A 22,327-nucleotide genomic window follows, 5' to 3' on the forward strand; every position below is an offset into this window, starting at 1 on the left:
CAATAAACGCCGCAATATTACATGAAAAAAATAGGCATTTTCATTTTTAAGTTCACTGGGACTTTAAATCTGAATTAGCGGAGCCAAAAAGGATGCTGAATTAAAACAAATTTATCACAGCAACACCACGGAGTGATTTCAGTTTTAGATTACAAACATTTAACTACACAGTCCTTTAAAACAGATATTCATTCTGCTGCATAACACCACAACTATCCTCCGCATATTTTCAGATGACCTGAATTTAATGGAGCATTCCTGTGACGTCATATGCAAGAGTTTATTGAAATAAAAACAGCAGCGTTATTGTGAGGTTCAGACGCGGGGACCTCTGCTCACTTACAATGTCTGCGTCTCCATAAAACGCTGCCAGGTCCAGCGGAGTGCGACCGTTCCTGTCCGAGTGGTCAATAACCGCACCCTTCTCCACCAAAAACTGAACAACATTCTTGTGTCCTTTTAAACACGCCCAGCTGAGAGGAGTTAACCCCTCCTTATCCACCGATGTTAAAGAGGCACCTGTAGACGATAAAATACTGTGTTTATGTAGTCAAACAATTTAGTTGTGACATTAAATTGTGTTGCCAAGGTATTGGTAAGGAACTCACCTTTGGATAACAAGAATTCGGCTGTGCTGAGATGCCCCTCACACGCAGCCACCATCAGCAACGTGCGGCCCTGTCTATCGCTGACGTTCACATCTGCGCCGTGCTGCAGTAACAGATCTGCAATCTGACAGTCGAAAAGGTTTTTTATTAAACAATCCCGAGACATCGCTGCTGACTGTTCAGAGTCATTCAGGTGTCTGAGCATCACTCACCTGCCAATGTCCCTGTCGGACTGCACAGAAGAGCGCACACGCCCCTCTCCTGTTCACCTGCTGAACCTGTGCCCCTCTCTCCAGCAGAAAACCACACACCTCCAGCTTTCCTCGTCCCGCGGCTGCTGTCAGAGCTGAGTCAAGACAAACACACACATGTAAGAGATGGTTTTATTTCTTCTAAAAAAACTTTAGGAGAAACATCTGAGACAGAGTTAAACGAAACACAATTGCCGAATTCAAATCTCCGGAGCTATAGATGAGCAAGTACTGAGCAAAACATGCTTCCTCTGGGCAGCCACAAAACACGAGGGGCCCTATCGTACATCCGGCGCAATGCGGCGCAGCGTAAGTGTTTTTGCTAGTTTCAGCCCGACACAGATCTCATATTTTCCATCCTGCGCCACGTTGTTTAAATAGCAAATGCTTTTGCGCTCATTTGCGCGTTGGTCTAAAAAAACACGTGAAACCTGGTCTAAAGTCAACGGCGCAATATTGGTTTAGTTATATAAAGAGCACGTTAGGAATATGCGCCTATAGGTGGGTGCACAGCGCTCGTACAGTCTGCTTATTACACACAGAGGGACGTGCAAAAGCAAACAATAATGCCAAATATTTACAAAAATGATTTACAATGTAAAAGATTATTATTGTGTAAATAGCGAATCCGCCATGGCGCGAGCGCAACTGGCTCTTAAAGGGAATGGAAGATGACACTCTGATTGGTTTATTATCTTCCTGCCGTTAATCTAGCAAATGTGGATTTGGATATGCCCGTAGTGCACCTGCGCCGTGCGCTTTGAACCATGAGTTTAGATCGTGAAAATAGGGCCCGACGTGTCAGAACCATGAGTTTAGATCGTGAAAATAGGGCCCGACGTGCCAGAACTCGCCACATTCAGAGACGCAATGTTGGGTCAGATAGGGTCGTGTAGGACATCAGGATGACTAATGCAACACTCTGCGGTTTCACCGGAGCAAGATTAAAGGATCAGACCTCTACGCATCCACACAGAGTGAGTGACAGTGTCTGAAGAAGACGTCTGTGTCATTAAGAGACCGTCTTCAAGAATCAAACATCAAAACAAGAGCACTCAACACTTGTACTCCTTTTCTTTTCTCATATCAGCGTCTGCTTTTCCAGCACACCCAAACCATAACGAAATCTACGGATGCAAGTATTTTTCATTCAGCACAGGACTACGGCCATTTTATCATGAATTACACCAAAGCTGATGAAGTATTGACGCTACCTGAAGTTTATTCCACATCTGTTAAGAAATAGTTGGGAACATAAAATGTTTGTTATCAGTATTTATTATCAGAGCTGACCTGAATGCAAATGATCGGACGGTTTCAAAGTCTAAAATATCTCACAACTCACATTTGTGACCCTGGGACCACAGAACCAGTCGTAAGTCTCATGGGTATATTCGTAGCAAAAGCCAACAATTCATTGTATGGGTCAAAATGATCGATTTTTCTTTTATTCCAAAAATCATAAGGATATTGAGTTCCATGAAGATATTTTGTACATTTCCTACCGTAAATATATAAAAACAAGACAAAAGCACACACATCAACCTCAAATGGGTGCTCGACCAACAAAACGAATAAAGAATTATATATACAGTCGGCAGACCAAAGCTCCAAAAATATAAATACTTATTGATTAAAAGATTAATAAACATGGCCAATCTTTAATCCATTTTTTGGGGGATTTAATCCATTTTTATATTTTTGGAGCTTTGGTGTGCCGACGTATATTCAATTCTTTGTACAGTAAATATATCAAAACGTTATTTTGGTGAGAGGACGCAGCAAAATCACGAACAAAAATGGCCGGATACAAGCCTACAAACATCACGCGCTGCTGCCCACCCAATGGGAATAACCCACTCAAGTTTGGCATCTACGTAAAGCTTAGAATTTCAGCTTTCAGGTTCATCTACTCTCCACAACCTCATTATAGTGGTAAGCCAATGGAGGGCGTTAAAACAAACCTGTTTCTTAGCAACGGCCTGCCACAATGCCTCTGATGGACGACTTTAAAGGCAATTTTCTCAATATTTGAATTTTCAGATCCCAGATTTTCAAATAGTTGTATCTCGGCCACATATTGTCCTATACTAACAAACCAGGGTCACATTTGTGAACTAAACTGTTAATAGCATTTGAAGTGAAACAGTAGAGAGCTGTACATACGGTCTATGTTTACTGGCTGTGATATTCAGCCTTAACCTCATTTGCACAAACAAACAAGACGAAAGAAGCCAGAACTGATTCCTTTCATGGCAATACGAGTCCGCACAACCCCACAAACACCAAAACTGAGCGACTGACCGGCCTCGGTGAACTTTCAGCCTCAATCTAATGAAAACATCTTTAGGTCACATCTGAGCCCCAAATAAAATATAAAATCAATTGTGTCTGCACTGTAGATTCAGGGACACGATGTCATCCAGACATTTTTTTCCAAAATGTATAATGTGGCTTTCGGTATATAAACATGATTCAAGTAATCCAAATGATTTTTAAAATTGCTTTTCACAATTTAACATTGTAGCAAAGCAGATTCACAGAAAAAAAACGCATTTATACAAAAGGAAAGAACAGTATTTAAAAAAAAAGGCAACTTTAATAAGGTTGTATTGTTAACATAGGAAAATGATAGCATTAGCTGACATCAACTAGGAAAATTATACATCGACTAGCAATGAACAATATAGTGTTTCAACATTTATTGATCTTTGTCAATGTTATTTGACTTTTAATCTAGCTGCGACTTTTAAAGTCCAGTGTGTCATTTTTTGGAGGATCTATTGACAGAAATGCAGTATAATATCCATAGCCATGTCTTCAGAGGTGTATAAAGACCTTACGTAATATAGCGTAATGATTTTATTCTATCTACATACATCGCAAGTCTCCTTGCATGGGAAAAAACTGTCTGCGCGAAGGAAACATTTTTCAGTGTAGCACACGTGCATTACAGTTTTGCACGCGATTTAGACGGAGACGCATTTTTGAGCAATGCATGTTTGAGTATGTGTGGTGTTAATCAATGGTGCACCGCTAATTTGGTTTGTTTTTGCATTAACAACTTGTTTTCCTGCATTTTGAGTCCATTTTGAGAGCCTTGTGATTTCCGCGATGTGGAAGGAATAGCAGAGGTGCGATCAAATATATCATCTTCTTGTTTTGCGTTAATGTGAATGAGCTGGACATTTAGACATATTACTACACACGTGTGAGGCTCGTGGATTTCAACTGTATGAGGACACGAACACATGAACGCCATCTCCAGAGCTGCTCTGAGAGTTTATTTCATAAGCATTCCACTTGTGACGACCCGTCAAAATAAAAGTCTGGTTAACTTGAACATCCAGAGTAAAACCACTGTATTGTATTTTAACATTTACTAGTAAATTCAAGCATTCAGTAGTAATGATAAACTACATAAACACTAGAGTATAACTTATTTACTAAACTAATATTTACTATAGTAAAGTTCAAAAACACTGTTGTATCTGCAAAAAAAGACATTTTACTGCAGTTTACCACGGTAAATTATATAATAGAGTATACTAACTACAGTATGTGGACAAATATATAATTATTGTATAATAAATGGATGACACAGGATTAAGAAAAATTCTAACAGAAAAGGGGAACTTGGGAAAAACTATAATGTATGGCTCTAATTTACCCAAATAAATGTCCTTCATCAGTTACCTGCCTATTTATGTGATAAATGACACGTAAATATTTTAAATATATTAATAAAACACACGTCATTCCATCTTAAATGAAACGGACTCTTAAACCGACCCTGGTCCTCAGCTGTGGGCTATTGTGCGAGATGAAAATTCATTTGTACTGTTATGAAAACAGATCGAGCTGTCCGTCTGTCTGAGTCCAGCACATCAATCATACAGCGAGAGTTCAGAAAAACAAACCGACAGAGATGTCTGTCAACTACAGTATGTAGAACTAGACCACTTAAAGTCACCGAAACAAAATGGATTTAACAAGGGCGACCCATCTGCGACTGCAGAACAGATGCAGCGTATAAATCACGTTTCACAGAATTTGCAAAGAAGATAAATGAAGTAACCCTGATATAAGATTTTGGCCATACCACCCACCCCTAAAATCTAAAAGCTACAAGCATGCATCTGCCCAGACAGTGAGTCAGTGAGTAATGTTCATATAACGTTCTATACAAATAAACAAGCTCTCAACAATAACAACAATGACTTTAAAATCAAGCACACATGTTACGTCACAACAGCGTTCTGGGGCTTTCAATGTTTCACAATGTAGAAATGCAATTATGTGCTCAGTAAACAATAACTAGAAAACAAAAGCCAAACAAACAGCCAAAGTTTACTCATGGAAATACAGATTTGAAGAGAAGAACACATGTTATCAACGAAGTCTTTTCTAATGCGTCTGCTGAATCCAGTAAGGTCAGAGCGCTCCAGGAAGAGTACACATGAGACAGATATGTTTGGAGGTCTTGGCAGGGGCGTGTGGAGCGGGTTAAAGGATGTCTGATAATGGGCCTGACCTACATCTGAATTATATTTGTTAGAAGGACGGCACGGGTCTAGCCCTCGGAGAGAAAGAGGTTAGTTTCTGGTTTATGGTGAGAAAGCAAAAACCTCACATGCACGAATAGACTATGACTGTTGACAAATGAATTTCCATAAGCGTTCCAGTTGTGCATATAGATCGTTTCTTTTTTATAAAGCAAGGTCTGGAAATGCATTAATAGTCTGGGTAATGTTTATTAAATACTTTTGGGCCTGTTCAAATGTCCTTGAATTAATGTGCTGTACTCCATCTTAAACTACTGTAAACGGCACTACGAAAATTATAATATTATAGAATAAATAAATGCTTTACTGTAGCTTTTATGGACTCATAATAATGTGAACAAAACAATTGTACGTTTTTTATACCAATGATAATGAAAATGTAAACTAGTGAGCTACAGTGAAGCTAGAAATGGTTTCAAATGCTTATGCTAGAAACACTTTCGATCAAATACAAAAAAATCCTGAATGAGTGGTGAATAAAATAAAGGCTATTTCAAGCTAAAGTGGGAGGGTTCCTAATGGGAAGTTCAAAATGACCACAAATCCCTTAAAAGTAGTTATAAATCACGTAAAAGGTGCAATATTTCATCAGTGTTGTGATGTGTTTTAAAAATATACCACACAGACAATTTCATTTGTAGTTGTGACAAACAGACCGAAAGAATGCATGTTTTATGAGACAGTGTCTGGCAACTATTGCAGTTTTTCTGAGGTGAACTGACGCCCGGGGAAATCTTTAAAAGCCTTATCAGTGTAATATTTGTTTGGATTCATTGTTTTACAGCAAACGTCCCTGTAGAGTTAAAAAAAACATGTCATATCACATAGAATCCAATTTTCCTTGATCCTACGAGATCATCAGATTATACAAACATAACGTAACTTTCTAAACTTCTCTCAAGACCAAAAAGAGCTTATATTGAAGCAAAGATGAAAAACAGCATCTCAAAATGTACAAGAAATGTGGTAAAATCCTTCTATGTTTCTGGCTCTGTGTCATCATTATACAACTAATTTTTCAACCTTGACGAAGACACTTTTTCTTTACGTGCAGATGCTTTGAAAGCTATAGAGACACTACTACTACACAGTCAACCAGGGGCGAAATCTTTATCAAAATCTTATTGAAACTGTGTATACCTACGGTACAATAAACTGACAAAATATCAAGAAAAAAGATTCCTCATGACCTCTATGACTCCTGCTGGACCTGTTAACAAACCTACAGCTTGAAATTAAATGCAACACAAAGAACAACGCAATGTAAATGCACCTATGAAGATTACGTACACACACATCAAGCTTTTTATTATCTTCTGGTCTCCATTAAAGGGTCAATCTGTGCCTCATGTCCACACAAGCCCATCCCAATGGCCGTCTGTCACACGTGTGCTTTACACCTGACAGCGCTCACACACAATAGCAAATCTTCTATTTCTTTTCATCAGGCGGACACAGAGAGCTGCTGAAGGGCGGACCACTGGAGATATTATTAAATGAGATATATGCCCACGTCTGATCTTAATGGTCTCATGAATTTTGGTCACAGACCAAAAGCATTAGCAGCACAGAAATAAGAGAGAGAGAGAAAAACACGTACCTGTTTCACCCCACAGCGTGTCATGAGCATCAATCTGCACAGTCCGTTCATTATTCAACATCAACAGGCCCTCCAGCACCTGCCAAACCACCAGATCACATGAATAAATGCAATAAATAAAGAGTCAAAATAGAATCATCAGACAGGAAAGAAAGCACAACAAGAGGGCAAACAAAACATCAGTAGTTTAAATCACTACATGTAAGAATGATCATCGGAATCTCACGTTATATAAATATATACAGGTGATGTAACTTATTCAAATCAAAGACATCATTGAGTCTTGCAAAACCACAACTTTGTCTAAAAAACATAATACAATTAAATAAAAACATTAATAAAAACAATAAATGTTTTTTTGTTCACATTTTCATGTAGAATATTTATCACAAAATGAAAATATGAGGATCACAATGAACTGTGATGTTTGTCACAAGCCGGCTTTCAATCACCCTTGTTTTATGCGCATTTTGATTGGCATCAGAAACCAGCGATGGAGATGACAAATTTCGAAAAAAAAACCTTAATTCACAAGAAAGGTTTTCTTTCTTGCGAAAAATAGTTAATGCGAATAATGGGAGATGGAGACGCATTTCAGAATAAATTCAGACGTACTGTGCGTTAAACCCACGAGACGGACACCGTGTGTCTAAACCGGACGCGACAGCAACCTGCTTGCTCTTAATGGGTTTGTCGTGCCACGCGGTATCCAGTGTGGCCAACATTTTTTATTATATTTTGTCGTGTCGCATCGTGCCGGTCGCGTCTAGTGTAGACACTGTATAAGCGGCTGTTGCCATAATTTACTATTGGTTGGTAGGTTACCAATGCAACAGTGGTCCGAAAACGCATTTTGCATTAGTTTCTTCTTCCGTTATTATGAAAAATGTGGAAACCCAGCTACAAACATGCATAAAAAATAACAAGACGTTCCCATTGTCACAGAGACAAAACTGATATTTGTAATAAAACCAAGTTTAATGACCGTTAAGGGATATTAACGACAGCAAATCTCAACTGATTTGAAGGACTAGCAGAAAATTCATTTCAGAGCCTGACCTCCACCTCAAAGTCGGTCTCATGAGCTGGATGTGTGCATTAATCTTTAGACAAAGATGCTGATGCAGCTCTGTTACTTGAGCAGGTTAGAAGGAATACACCAGAGCTTTCCGCTGCTTGTTTAAAGACTGAAACTGTGAAAGAGCTTGGCTTTGGAGGCTGGCCTGTTGCCATGGCTATTCTCCCATGGCAACCGTATCCTTAAAGCACCTATAAGATAGAGGGCTTCATTATGCTTCAGCACAGCCTGGGTTTTGTGTGCACTGCGTACATCCTTATAAACCCTTCTTTGGTTAAATTATTCCTGCGTGTGTGGCCGCACGTGCTTTAGCATACACGGATGCCACGTCTTTAGATCAATTAACTTCCTTTGACTTTTTGTGACCTTTCCAGTAGTTTGTGATTACTGAATAAAGATGTTTTTAGAAAATCTGTTACAGAAATCTCTGGAGAGATCTTCATATATAAATCACGTGCTGATGGTCTGAATAAATGTATTCAAACGATTGTACTTATTAGCATACAAATGTCTTCAATGAGACTCTCACCAGACAGACTGATGTTATCATGCTGGCATACGGCAAGATTTACTCTCGCTAGGGCTGTCACGGTGATGACATTTGGCTGACGGCCTAATGTGTAATGAATCTGTTCAAAACATTATACTTTTTAAAATATTTATATATAATTAATATTATTATATAATTAATATAAATAATATATTAAAAAATAAATGTACATAAGGGAACATGTACAGGCAGCTGGTTGTTATCGCAGAAATAAGTCCAGACTGTGAGATCAGTATCTTGTATAACACTGAAGGGGTTTATTTCGCAATAACAACCGGCTGCTTGTACATTATCCTGCTTATTACACGGCTACTAGCCACATGAGACAAAAACTGGACATAAAATGTGAATTTGAAATATTTTATTAGCTCATTTTTACTGAATGTAGAGCTTCCGGGAGAAAAAGCCGTTTACTTTCAGTTCAAAGGTAAGAAACGAAGATCAAATGTCACGAACCGGCAAATCATTTGTAAATATAATGTTACTTTAATAAACATTTATACCATCGCGATGAGGTCAAATTTCTTTATTTTATAGTTAAATAATACACAATTATTTAATAATCGCGACAGCCCTAGCACTCGCAGAGAAAAACACAATTGACACTGACTGCGTCTAGAGATGCTACAAAACAACTTTACTTACCAAACGTCCATTATCAATCTATTCAGGATTTGAATCTCCAGGTTTTAAATGAACATGGGAACAATTATTCCCAAAAAAGAGTCCCGGTTTAAAGGGGGCTTTACACCAGGAGTGGTTTCTATCTTTCACGTGTTAGCATGTGTGTGAACTTACATGCGTGTGTCCCATACTGCAGGCCGCTATGAGTCCCTGCTGCAGGGCTTTATTCTTCAGGCTGAGGTCCACCTGTTGACCCTCGCTGCTCCAGGGGAGTTCCAACAGGCACTCGATGACCTCAGGATGGCCCCGGAGAGCGGCATGAACTAATGCACATTGGCCGCTTTTATCCACGAGATCCACCTGAGCACAAAAATCTGAATTAAAGCACACTTTTCTTACTCCCCATTACAAACTGATCAAATCAAGTGCATCCCTAAAAATCACTAAAACTTGTTAAGATGTATTGTGACCATTGTATTGTGTCCAGTGACTGTTGGACTTCAGCAAAATCAAATTTCAGTGAAAAAGTCATCTAAGAGCAATGTGAAAGACTGACAGAAAGACAAGACACGTAAAAAACTGTGATAAAAATCCAGGTTATCACATAAAAAAGTATTTGTTGAACTTTTCCTAAATACATGAAGAAACATTAACTGTCGTATTGCTGAAACGTGAAAATGAACTTGTTTTCTTTGCAGAATCTGTGCATCATTTCTGTTATTTTGACCGGCTTCTCCAGGTTTCATTTTATCGAAATAAATGCAAATATTTACCTTTGAACTTTGGGAGAAATACTGTTTACAAAATAAAAAAAAATTAATCATTTTACCTAACACATAAATATAAACCGTACATTCAGAAAAACTTTCAGATTTTGAAAAATGTCCGCAGCTGTATGTTTAATATGGAAGGAAACTGTATATTTTAGTTGAACATATTCATATCTATGACGGAAACACAATGTATTCAATAGACATCACACGTCCTGCTCTCACCTTGGCTCCTCTCTTACAGAGAAGATGAACAACTCCCAGATGACCAGCGGCGGCTGCGTAACAGAGAGAACTCATCCCGTTCTCTGAGACAACGTCTACATTCGCTCCGAACTCCAGCAGCAGAGACGCCATCTCCTGATGGCCCAGATGAGACTGAACGCACAGCACCGGGGCGTTGTTTAACACTTCCGTGCGATAGTTGACATTCACTCCACCCAGCATCAGCAGACGGCTCACCTGGAGACATGACAAGATAATGGGAGTGAAGACTTTGTAGTAGTATAGAGATGGTTACGGTTAAAACCATCGAACTTTCCAACCAAATCGCTGAAATTCTGATGATCAGCTCACAGTTCTGTTGACGTCCCACCAGCTCTCATTTGCCGCCTTTCTTTCCTAAACAATGCGTCACCCTGCGTTAAAAGTTCACGATGAACAAACCGCTGATTGGCAAAGCGCGGCATCTCGACTCACAAGCTCATTAAGTGCTCCGGCGCATTGTGTCCCGCTCATTAATCTGCTTCTCATAACAAATGCTTAATCAGCATCGTCTGCGCAGCCCTGCTGGCGCCCAGGGCAGTTGCAAATGAAATTGGTTTTATTTACTCAAAGAATGTTTAGACAGAACCTTGAAGGAATGAGAACGAGATGAAGAAGATTCAAGAGATCATTTTAAGTCTTCCCTTGGTGGAATTCCAATACACAAGCTTCAGGGTACCAGACCTAGCTAAATAATAGCTCATATTTACGGTTCGTATTCTTGCTATAATCCGTCATGTGTGTTCTTTAACGCTCTAAAATTTCAATACAGCGGTCAATATCACGCATACAATCTAACAGAGAAAATCTGTTTTAATGACCTTTACTTTAATAAATTACTAAATTGACTAAATTGAAAAGGCTTTGGCCGTTTTTGGTAATGGGTTAGACTCGAGTGAGTTCCACATTAATCTGGCAATAAATGCAGCAAATATTCTGGGTTTGATCATTACAGATGTTTAAGATGCCCTCAAGAGCTTTCATTTCTTCTGTGTATTGATTTAAAGTTTGTCAATATACTTCACAACCTGGTAAAACCAAGCAAGACAACCTCAGCAGGCAATTATATTTAAGCAGAAGAGATATTCTCATTCTAGAAAGCATTTCATCTAAGAAACATCTGAATACGGCCCAGAATGCAAAATAAGTCATCAGTATTTTTCATCAGATTCACATGCTGTTTTCTGAGCAGATTGCCATCCTAAATGAATCATTCAATGAATAAAACTCATCTTAACTGTAATGGAACTGGGTGGAAAACGTTTGCATGAAATGTCATGTCACATGAGAAGTGGGTAGAGCAGAAGGTCAAAGGTGAGTGTAAAACACTGCGCTCTAAGTCTTACCACATTAAAAAAAGATTGACCTGTTTTTTAGATACGTACGAAACTACTAATGGTCATCATTTACTCGCCTTCGAGTTGTTCCAAATGTGTATAAATGTCTTTGTTCTGATGAACACAGAGAAAGATATTTGGAAGAACGCTTAAACCGAACAGATCTTACCGCTCATTGACTACCAATAGTAGGAAAAAATGCTATGGTAGTCAAAAGTGGCCCAGAACTGTTTGCTCTCCTACATTCTTCAAAATGTCTTCTTCTGTGTCATTGTTCCTACAATGGGAGTCGATGGGAGCATATCTGTTTGGTTATAAGCATTCTTCCAAATATCTTTCTCTGTGTTCATCAGAACAAAGAAATGTATGCAGATTTGGAACGAGGTGAGGGTGAGTAAATGACGACAGAATCTTTCTATTTTTGGGCGAACTATCCCTTTACGTTTGGGCCACAAAACGTTATGTTGTCTCTACTGAAACCATCTATATTTGTATTGTTTTTGATTTTCAAATGCTTTCCTCAGATTCAATGATAAAATTTCTCTCAAATCTGCTTATGTTCATTGCATCCATGCGTGCTGACCTTGACATTGGGTGTGTAGAGGTTCCTAAGAGAGGCCAAAGCAGCGGACAGACCATCAGTGCTACAGCTGATCCATAAAGCCTGGAGAATACTGGAGGACACACCGGTCTTCTTACTCAAACCCTTTAGAGGATCACACACACATACACACTTTTAAGCAAATGAATTAATTCACAATAAAGAGGTGCATGCTCAGAATTGTGTGTGGGTACCTTAAAAATGTGTGCCTTTAAAATGTGATGGCCCAGCTCCACGGTCTGCTGCCTGTTCAACTTCCCCTCCTGCCTGGACAACATGAACGCCATCAGGGCATGTCCACTCCTACATAAACACAATGGAAAAAACTCAAACGTATGAGAATAGAAATAAGGTTGCCTTGCATGTGATGCACTTTAAACGGTGTGTAAAAATGACTGCCAACCAGCAGTGCTTGCTCTGTTGAACCTATAAAAAACAAAACATAATTGTAATAAAAAATGTTTGTTATTAATTTTCTGTTCCTGCAAGTGTTATGTGTGTTGATAACACGAGGAGAATAGCAGACAAGAGGCCGCTTTTCAGCTGTAGAGTATTAATATTGTTTTATTAGATTTTAAACCTATGTCGCGAATCTGGAACAAAAACAACCCATTGTTTCGCATCAGAAGACATTTATTGGAACGTTGGTCATTTGGATTTCTTTAGAAATAGATGAGTTTGTTTATGGAACTTCAACCATTATTTAAGAGATATTTTTCTATTTTTAGACAAGTGTTCATCTTAGGAAGGAAGTCAAACATCTGGTTTGGCATCAGGGTGAGTAAATGATGACAGAACCTTCATTTTTGGGTTCCTTTAAAAACAAAACGAGTTCAGGAACACTGGTTTAAATGGTGAAGGTACTTCAGCTCTGCCGATAAAGCTGTAAGGATTTAGGCTCACAAAACACATTTGAATCGATGGGATCAAATGGGGCTCATGTGAAGCAAATCTCTGACTATAAGCTGTGCACAATGTAGTATTTGCTGCGAGGTTGTGAAAGCGTGGCTGTGTTGGGTCTGCAGGAGAAATGTGGAATAGACCGTCTCAGTGTTTCTCTCCTCCTCCTGCTGCTGGTAATTAACTAAGAGCTTCATTAAAAGGCCACGCATGAATGCCGCTGGCTTTGATCAGCTCTACATCTCCTCCACATTAAACAAATTTGGTCTCCGCCGCTCGGTCCCTTTATTCTGTTCTCCTTCTTTCAGCGTTGAAATAACAAGGCCGAATTGAGGGGACCTTTTTAAAAAGTCCCTCTGTTTCTGAGCCAACTTTTGGGGCTTGACTCGAAGTTCACTGCAGTTCATTAGCATGTGAAGAATACAGCATACAATGGTGCTGTCTGAAGACTCAGTGAACTCTGCTGGCAAGTCTAGTTTACTTTCCAAAGACGGGCCATATCGAGGATCTTGCTGGTCATTTTTAGGTGTGTTCGACTCTTCTATTTAAAAAGCACACCAAACAGCTTGCTTTCAAAACGCTCTTGCTGTATTTTGATACCATACCCCTATTGGCATGCGCTTATCGCTCTCTAACATACAGTATCAAAGATCCAGTGTGTCATTTTTTGGAGAATGTATTGACAGAAATCCAATATAATATCCATAACGATGTCTTCAGAGATGTATAAAGACCTTACATAATGAAGCATTACGTTTTGTTTAACTTGGAATAAGATGTTTCTATCTACATAGACCGTGGGTCCCAGTACATGAGAGCCGCCATGTTGTTTCTACAATAGCCCTAAAAGGACAAACTGCTCTACAGAGCGCGTTTCATTTTCTTCTCATGTCACAAAGAAGCGAAAACGTGACGACATCTTAGTCCTGTGTCAGCCACCGTAGTGCTTCAAAAGGGAGGCGGAGGGGCGGAGTGAGCCGTTGGTTGCAATTTGCAACCTCACCACTGGGTGTAACTAAATACCACAGACTGGACCTTTAAAGCTGTTTTTTTTTTAAATCCACAGAAAATCCACACCCGTCACTTTAACCAGGACTGAGCCACCGTGTTGCCATGGTTGATAATGTATTCAATAGAATGTCAAAACAGACATCGCTCGCGCACATACGTAGAAACACACAATCAGTTTTCTGTGAACTAAATTCACCATTACCTGCGTCTCGAAAGCAGAACAAAAAAGCCTGACTCAACGAAAACTTTTCAAATATCACTGCTGTATGAATGAACAAAAGCTTTAATTTGGTATTACGGTTGCTTTAGCTTCTATTAAAATAACTCTGCAATGCACAGAGCTCATAGGAAATCTCATTTATTTAGAGTCACCCAGCAGTGCTAACAGATCCATCACATCAATAGCCTGGATTATTCCTATTTAAATTTATTCAAGTACATCTTAAAACAATATTAATAATATGTGACTACAGCGTTGTACAGTATAATAAATGAATGTCAAAATAAGTTCCTGAGAAAATGTTCACATAAACAAACATATTATATCCTTAGACATGTCTGATCGAACGTTGACGTAAAAAAAGTTGTATACTTTCAGTTGCATTTAAATATATATATATATATATTTTTTAGGACAAAATAATGCAGTCAAGCTATCTATCTCATTATACATTAATGATGTCATCTCAGAACAAAAAAGAAGATCTTTGGAAGACCGGTGATAACCAAACAACGCTGTCCCCTATTGACTTTTATTTCTTTTATTGAATTTTGTGTTCCAAGAAAGAGTCGTATACAGGTTTAAATGACATGTGGGTAGATAAATGACGACATCATTTTTTGTTTAAGGTTTAAACATCCTATTATTAATCCTAAACTCACCTGGGATCGCAGAGGAACTCTGAGCTCTCTCCGTCCGCCCTCCACACCAGCCACTCTCTGAAGGAAGGGTGACAAAACATGCGTGTTTTATCTCTCCTTTTAATCAGGAAACTCGAGAGGGTCTCCATCCTCTGCTGGAAGTCCTCCCACACCTGCTCTCCTCTCACGCTGCCGGCATTCAGTGCATGGAACAACTGCTCATCCGTCATCGGGTGAAGAGACGCCAGAGCCACGTTCAGAATGGGCATGACGCGCTCAAACGCAGAGTTGCTCATGAACTTCATGTTGCATTGAAGCAGGTAGAGCTCGGAGAGAGAGACAGGCACCACCTTGTAGCTCGCGCTCTTAATGACCAGATGACCCTTCTCGAAGAGGTCAAGGGTCAGTTTGAGGTACAGGTAGGAGCCCTGGCTGCGGGAGATGAGATGAGAGCTGACCTTGCCCACGATGACGGGGTCGGCTTTACCGTTGAGGGAGATGTTGTTGAGAATGTTCTGGCTGCTGTTGATGCGGTGTTGGATGTAGGCGTTGAGGTCCGCGCTGATCTCCGGGTTATCAGGGAATTCATCCAGACTGATTTTGGGGAAGTTTAACAGACCAGCGATGTCCTGTGAAGATAAAACAGTGTTTCTTTGAATTGTGTGACAGGGGCTTGTTTCCAAAAAGCAGGTACAGATGTGGTCAGAAACCCTTGGGGGCAAGGACCCCTTAGATGAGAGATGCATAAAGCAGAGACCCCCTTATACTAAATCAGCAAACAGAGCTATTTAAGTAGAAACAACCCTTATCGTCACAGCAATATTATGTTAAGACATTACATTAGCACCATCATGCATGTTATTGTTGCACATACATGCTTTTCTGTGTATAATTTTTATTATTAATATAGATTGTTTGATTGTTTTAAGGGATTTGCAGCATCACATATTTAAATTTTACTCCGAGATTGACAATTTACTTGTCCTGAACCTTAGTTTATATTAAAGATTCAATGAAATGACCGACCCTGGTTAATGGCACAAAGACTATTTTAGTGGACGTAGAGTTTGTCTCTGGATGAGAAAGAAATCAGTGCATTCTGTTGTAAAAGCATGCCGTTTTATTAAGTGTAATTCATTTCTTTCTTCCACTTCTCTGTGTGTTGCAGAACACACCGCATTTTTATAATTCTGACCTCTGTTGTCTGACCTCTCATAGATCAGCATTGTCGTAGCTGTTACACGAAAATTCCCAAGCTTTTTCTGCAGAGCATCATATCAGACAGCATCATGCAATAAGTCCGCACTACAACTTGTTTGACTTATTGATTTTAAACATGTACAAAATTGCAATAAGCGGGAGCTTCACTGAGTCTGCGCGGCCTTGCACGTGTGCAGCTTAAAGAAAACATTGGTTGTTATATAATTTTTTTTAACAAAAAGTCACCCGTGAGTAAGCCGTTATAAGCGGACCCCTCCACCGAGGCCCCCAGTTGAAGACCCCTGTTTTAACTAAATGTATTCACTACTTATCTAAATATTCACAATTTATCTTTGAAATGCTCTTATTTTTTAAGACAAACCATCATTTTAAACAGCTACATTCAACCTGTAATATAAAGGGGGAAAAAAACACAAGCAAGCATACATTTTAAAGGTTGTTTCTAATTTAGAAGAAAATCTTAGTCAATTAGTAAGCTTGATTAACTTCAATGTGATTTTTTTATAAAATGAAAATTAAACAACAACTAGCCTTTTACCGTGATTTGCTTGCATTGAATGTTACGAGTCTGCTTGGCAACAACAACATTTTTCTTTGCATGGAAAGCAAAACACCCTTTTGGCCAATTCAGACAAGATTCAAACCAAAAAAACTGAGATATAATGAGTTTTAGCTACTGTACAGTATATCACCCAGCTCTACTGAGTTCACACACCAGATGCGTTCCTGCCTGTAGTGACAGCTCGAGTTCATAAGTACAAACAACACGCACCAATCTCGTCTGACACATATCAAACAGTAGATGTGTGTGTTCTGGTCGCCTCGCTTTACCTTTCGAACTGTCAAAACTCCGCCAACATTAAATCTCTCTCTCTCCCTTTTCCTCTGTACCTCCTACTGTCTGGATGACTGTCTAGCTGTCAGAGTCTCGTTGGCTGGGTCACTGTTGCTTAATAAAGGTTCAAGGCTTTCTTATTTCGTGACAACATGAGGAGCAGGTTTAAGTGAAACCGAAAGCTTTAGTAGCCCTGATCTGAGATCAGAATAAAGGGATATCGCAGGAATCAGAGGCTGAAACCTTTTCTTTTAGGAGCAGGAGCAGTAATCTCCTAAAAAACACGTCTAGTTCACATTCACTCCAAAGAATAAGAAGAGTACAACATTATACTGCATGTGACCCTGGACACAAAAAACAGTCTTAAGGGTAATTTTTCTTAGATCATCTGAAAGCTGAACAAATAAGCTTTCCATTGGATATTAACCTTTAAAAGTCCATAGCATAGCATATTATTCACAAAAATAAAGTTTGGAGATATTTACGGTAGGAAACTTACAAAATATCTTTATGGAACATGATCTTTACTAATATCCTAATGATTTTTAGCCTTAAAATAATCTATCATTTTGACCCATACAATGTATTTTTGGCTATTACCCCAAAATGTTCCCGTTCTACTTAAGGGGCGATTCACATTTCGCTTCTTTTGAGCGTGCAAGCTCATTATTTTAAATGTAGATAGAATAGGGGCGTTCGGCATCGCGTCGAGAAGGAAATAGTTCAATTTTACAGAGTGCTGCGCGCGCACCGTGGGTCATTTTGCTAGAGAACGCGGGGCGGCCCGTGTTTTCCACGCGATTTTAGACACGAGATGTGAATCGCCGCTATGACTGGTTCTGTGGTTCAGGGTCACATATTGAAACAAATGAAAATAAAGCCTTATAGGACATATTCAAATTAAAGTTAAGCCAATATTGGCCCAAGTTTTCTTTACCATAGCGCAAATAAATCTCCTTCACATCACTTTTTACATTTCTTTCATCTTCAAAAGTGAACCTCATTGGAATCGCATAACAGTATTTTTACTATATTTGTAACGTTGACATAAGAAATATGTTCCTTGATAATCGTCACCATAAACAACAAACATCTCTGCTTCAGTCATAATTTCTAGAACATTGCGTGCAGAGATAAATGGTATAAACTCACCAGAAGACTGGATCTCACTGTGACGACCAGCTTCAACCAATCAGGGAACCTGCAGATGATCTTGGTAATAAAGGAGGCGACGGTGTCACCATAATCTGGCTTGTGAAACTCCGCCTCATTGAGTCCGTCGACCAAGATTATGTAATCTTCCTCAGGAATCTTCCTCTCTGAGTGAAAACAAACATAACATTTACATTTATGCAGTTTGCAGACGCTTTATTGAAAATGTATTCGAACAACCTGTTAGCTCTCCAGAATCATGTATATGACATGATCAACATTTTACAGTTTGGGTAAATGATTCCTTCGGACTCTTCAGATATGCCACGCATTAGTTTTCCTCAACCAAACCGCCCCCGCTTCAATTATTCATTACACGCAGAGTTCAGAGAGACTTTCTAGAGGCTAAGAAGTCATAGCGGAATAACACAGAAACATATTTATTCATGAGCACAAGATTTACACCACTACTGTTTGAGATGCTCTAGGAACACAAACCAGCCCTTATTCAGAATCTTAAAAGGATAGTTCACACAAAAATGAAACTTCGGTCATCATTTACTTACCTTCATATAATTTCAAACATGTATACTGCTATACATGTTTGTTCTGCTAAACACAAAGGAAGATATTTGCAAGAATGTCAGTAACCCAACAGATCTCAACCCCCATTTAATGCCATAGTGTTATTGCAGTAAATGGGGGATGAGATCGGTTTGGTTACCGACATTCTTCCAAATATCTTCCTTCGCATTCAGCAGAGCAAATAAATGTATACATGTTTGGAACAACCTGAAGGTGAGTAAATGATAACAGAATTTTAATTTTTGGGTGATCTGTCCCTTTAAACACATATCTCTCACTGGCTTTCTCAATACATGGAAGAGGTTAAACTAAATAATTTCCCTAAAGTTAACATGCTGACTATTTCGTGAAGACAGAGTCACTCAGGGCATGCCCGTAACACTCCGAAAAATCCTTATCTTTAGAAGAAACAACATTTTGCTTCTAAATGTAGAATGTGAGATAAAACTTGTTTTGGGGAAATATTGCATCTATTGGTTTCACTCTCCTGACAAATAGTTCTTTGTTTTAAACGTAGGTCTACGCATCTCCTGATATGAGAGCACTTTTATGCAGTTTTCCCAAAGATTTACTTTCCGATTAAACGAATCTCATTTTGTGGATCTTCAGACGTTTTTTAAAGCAAAATAAAGATACTGATTAGTAAAATGGCGTTCTTTTTGAAGATTTTCCTCCTCTGCCGTATTGATCTCGAGTGTCTAGCGTCTTTGTAACACAGTGCTTGTTTATGTGTGTCTGAAACACAGACCTGTACCATAAAATATTGATTGAGCTGAGAATAGAGCAGACCTCCACATACAACAGATCATGCCGACCTTGAGATCTCAACATTACTGACGCTATAGGATAAATCCGTGGAGGCTTAGAGACAAAAGCTCAATAACAAATGAGCAATGTGAGTGCTTTCTTAGCAATTCCGTCCAAAACAGTACACAAAATTAGAATTAGTATGTCCTGTATAATCGTGTGTTGAAATTAGTATACTTAAATTATATTATTAATACAAGTTGTCATTTTGATGTGTTGATTCACTCGATTCATACAATCGGAACATCAGACACACGAGATCAGGACTCAGTGTTCACTTTTATCTGTGAGGGATACAGAGAGACGTAAGAGACGATGCCAAAACATTCTTCACTCCTTTAGGGATTCTCAACCCATTGCACTTCCCCAATCTGATGTGCACTACGTACAAAGCCAATGGTCTGCGGACACCGGAACACAACACCTAACACTATTACTAGAAAATGGATGTTGGATGAACGTTGGATTTCATGTTTGTTGTTACTATACCGTTTCGCAGGTTGATGAGGGGCTGGAGGATGCCCCGGCGGAAGGCAGCCGTTGGGTCTTGGACGCAGGAGCGCAGACTGAGCATGCTCTGTAGATGAGGCTCTTTCAGCAGTAGTTCTCTGTACGCTGTGAGCTGATGGGCTCTACACAAGAGCGCAGCCACGCTGTGAACAAACTCAGGAACCAGACACGTGTATGTGTTATCAGCCTGGCAGTAATGATACGCCACCACCTGCGGAAAGAAGCAGAGACCGATTAAAAACCGCATCTCATTTACATTTAAAGTTTCCTGTCATTATGGCAAAAGAGAAACCTTCAATTTAACAGAGTAGAGTTATTTGGCAATTACGTTAAAATGAATCGTGCCAAACGGAAAATACAGTAAAAGTATGCAAATGGAAGGAGTCGCAGAGAACGTTTTAAACAGAAAAAGAAACGTCCTTAGTACAGTCAATTCTGGTAAACATTGCACGAGCCAATTTGGCAACAGCAACTTTACAAAAATGAATCATGGTTTAAAGTGTCACGAAACCTCTCCTTTCAGCTACATTCTACCTCACTGTCGTTATTAAAAAATGTAATTAAAATGGGCGTGAACGCTGTCAGAAGCGCCGGTAAAAACCAGCAATGGTTCATGAATAATGAGACACAGACGCGCATCATCGATGTACTATATGTACTATGGTATATCGCCACGTCACATGCTTTGACGTTGGCCGGATTTTTAACCCGGAAGGCAATAATTGTGCTAAAAAGCTCGAAATGAACTAGTTTTCCCTACTGTAATAACCTACAGTTGCTAACATTGTTTTCTATGATGTGCAACACAACCAACTTTGTTTACATGTAAATAAATGTTGTTTAGTGTTTCGTGGCTCTTTAACTATAGTAACCACAAATGTACCACGGTCTCAGTCTGTTGTTAACAATGGTAATACAAAAGCGAATCAATCTGCACAAAAAACTTCACCACAGACTCTTTCGTCGTCCACACGATTTGTCATTTCACGGCAAAGAAACCCCAGAGAACCGTGGAACTCCCTAAGGAACTGGATTTGTGAGGGTCATTCTTAACTTGCTGATCTATTATTGAAACCTGTGTTTGACAGATGGCCATATTTCCCATTCGGACAAGTGGGGTTAATAGGACAGGTGCGGCATTTAGCTTGAGATGAGGTCTGGGACAAGAGCATCAATCTGAAGCTCCTTCAGGAGTAGGGAACATTAACTCCCTCACGCTGAGCAAACCGCGCTGTGTTTGTTCTGAATCACACATTAAAGTGCTCCATCTCTCCAATGTTTTCTCTCAAGCCTTTGAGACTCGATGTTAAGGTGATCCTCACATTTGATGTAGTGAAGAAAGAAAGGATTTCCAGTTCTTTGCTTAAACATCTACTTTGGGAGCTCAAACACATCTTGGACAGATACAATTGAGAGTTACAGAAACCACTGCACTCTCTTGAAAACACATTTTTCATTAAGATCCACTGTGATGAATGCGTTTCCGACAAACACTCCTGTCAAAGTAAACCGATCGTATAATGAAATACTTGAATGCAGTGAACGTCTAATAAAGTGCTTTTGTCTTGTTAGCAAACACTAAATTTGGTCGCCTGTCGTGCTTGTCCTCTCCGAGCATCAGCGCCCACATGGGTACAATTCTCTTTTAACGCGACCAAATGACCACCCTGCTAACCTGTTGCCATGGTTACATGCGAGGGACTGCAGGTTCACCCAAGCGTCGTGGCTGATGCATCATTTAACTCAAATTGTGTTTGACAAAGGACAGCTCGGTCTATTAAGACGGAGATGTACAGACACAGCAGAACCAATAATCGGCCAAACACCTCGCTTTGCTATACTCAATGCTAAAACATAAAACTGTGCTTAAAGTTTCTTTGTTGAATTCACTTTATGCAAAAAAAGACACTGTTGGTCTGTGGATTTAGTTTCTTACCTTTAGCAAACACATGCCGTAATGAAATGTGAACACATTTAACTGAGACACTAAAACTGAACTTTATAATGCAGAAACTTCTGCAAAGAGACTCAATTTGCATTCAATCAAGACTGTTGCATACTGATATAAGTATATGATAAACATGTATCATTGTGTTCGGAGACTACAGATGAAAATGTAAAGTCATGTTTATTAACGTATGTCCCTGTTAACTAAATAAATCAATAAAAGAATCAATAAAACACAATCATTTATACA

At 39.2% G+C, this 22,327-nt stretch overlaps 1 protein-coding gene across 4 annotated transcripts in view; it reads right to left on the reverse strand.

The window, feature by feature from the left end:
* The window catches only part of tanc1b (tetratricopeptide repeat, ankyrin repeat and coiled-coil containing 1b), a gene marked incomplete at its 3' end in the record, with an annotated part of 88,736 nt that overhangs the window by 5,986 nt on the left and 60,423 nt on the right, over positions 1-22,327 (reverse strand). For all 4 annotated transcript variants that reach the window (XM_079464774.1, XM_079464775.1, XM_079464773.1 and 1 more), the window contains 11 exons: positions 20,110-20,341; positions 18,229-18,395; positions 15,042-15,649; positions 12,443-12,551; positions 12,231-12,353; positions 10,272-10,508; positions 9,451-9,636; positions 7,025-7,103; positions 821-954; positions 609-732; positions 344-519 (listed from right to left, as the gene is read on the reverse strand). In XM_079464774.1, coding sequence (XP_079320900.1) covers positions 344-519; positions 609-732; positions 821-954; positions 7,025-7,103; positions 9,451-9,636; positions 10,272-10,508; positions 12,231-12,353; positions 12,443-12,551; positions 15,042-15,649; positions 18,229-18,395; positions 20,110-20,341 — 2,175 coding nt within the window. The remainder of the gene's footprint in view (positions 1-343; positions 520-608; positions 733-820; positions 955-7,024; positions 7,104-9,450; positions 9,637-10,271; positions 10,509-12,230; positions 12,354-12,442; positions 12,552-15,041; positions 15,650-18,228; positions 18,396-20,109; positions 20,342-22,327) is intronic.

Source organism: Barbatula barbatula, assembly GCF_947034865.1.
Source record: "Barbatula barbatula genome assembly, chromosome: 9".
NCBI classification, from domain to species: Eukaryota; Metazoa; Chordata; class Actinopteri; order Cypriniformes; family Nemacheilidae; genus Barbatula; species Barbatula barbatula.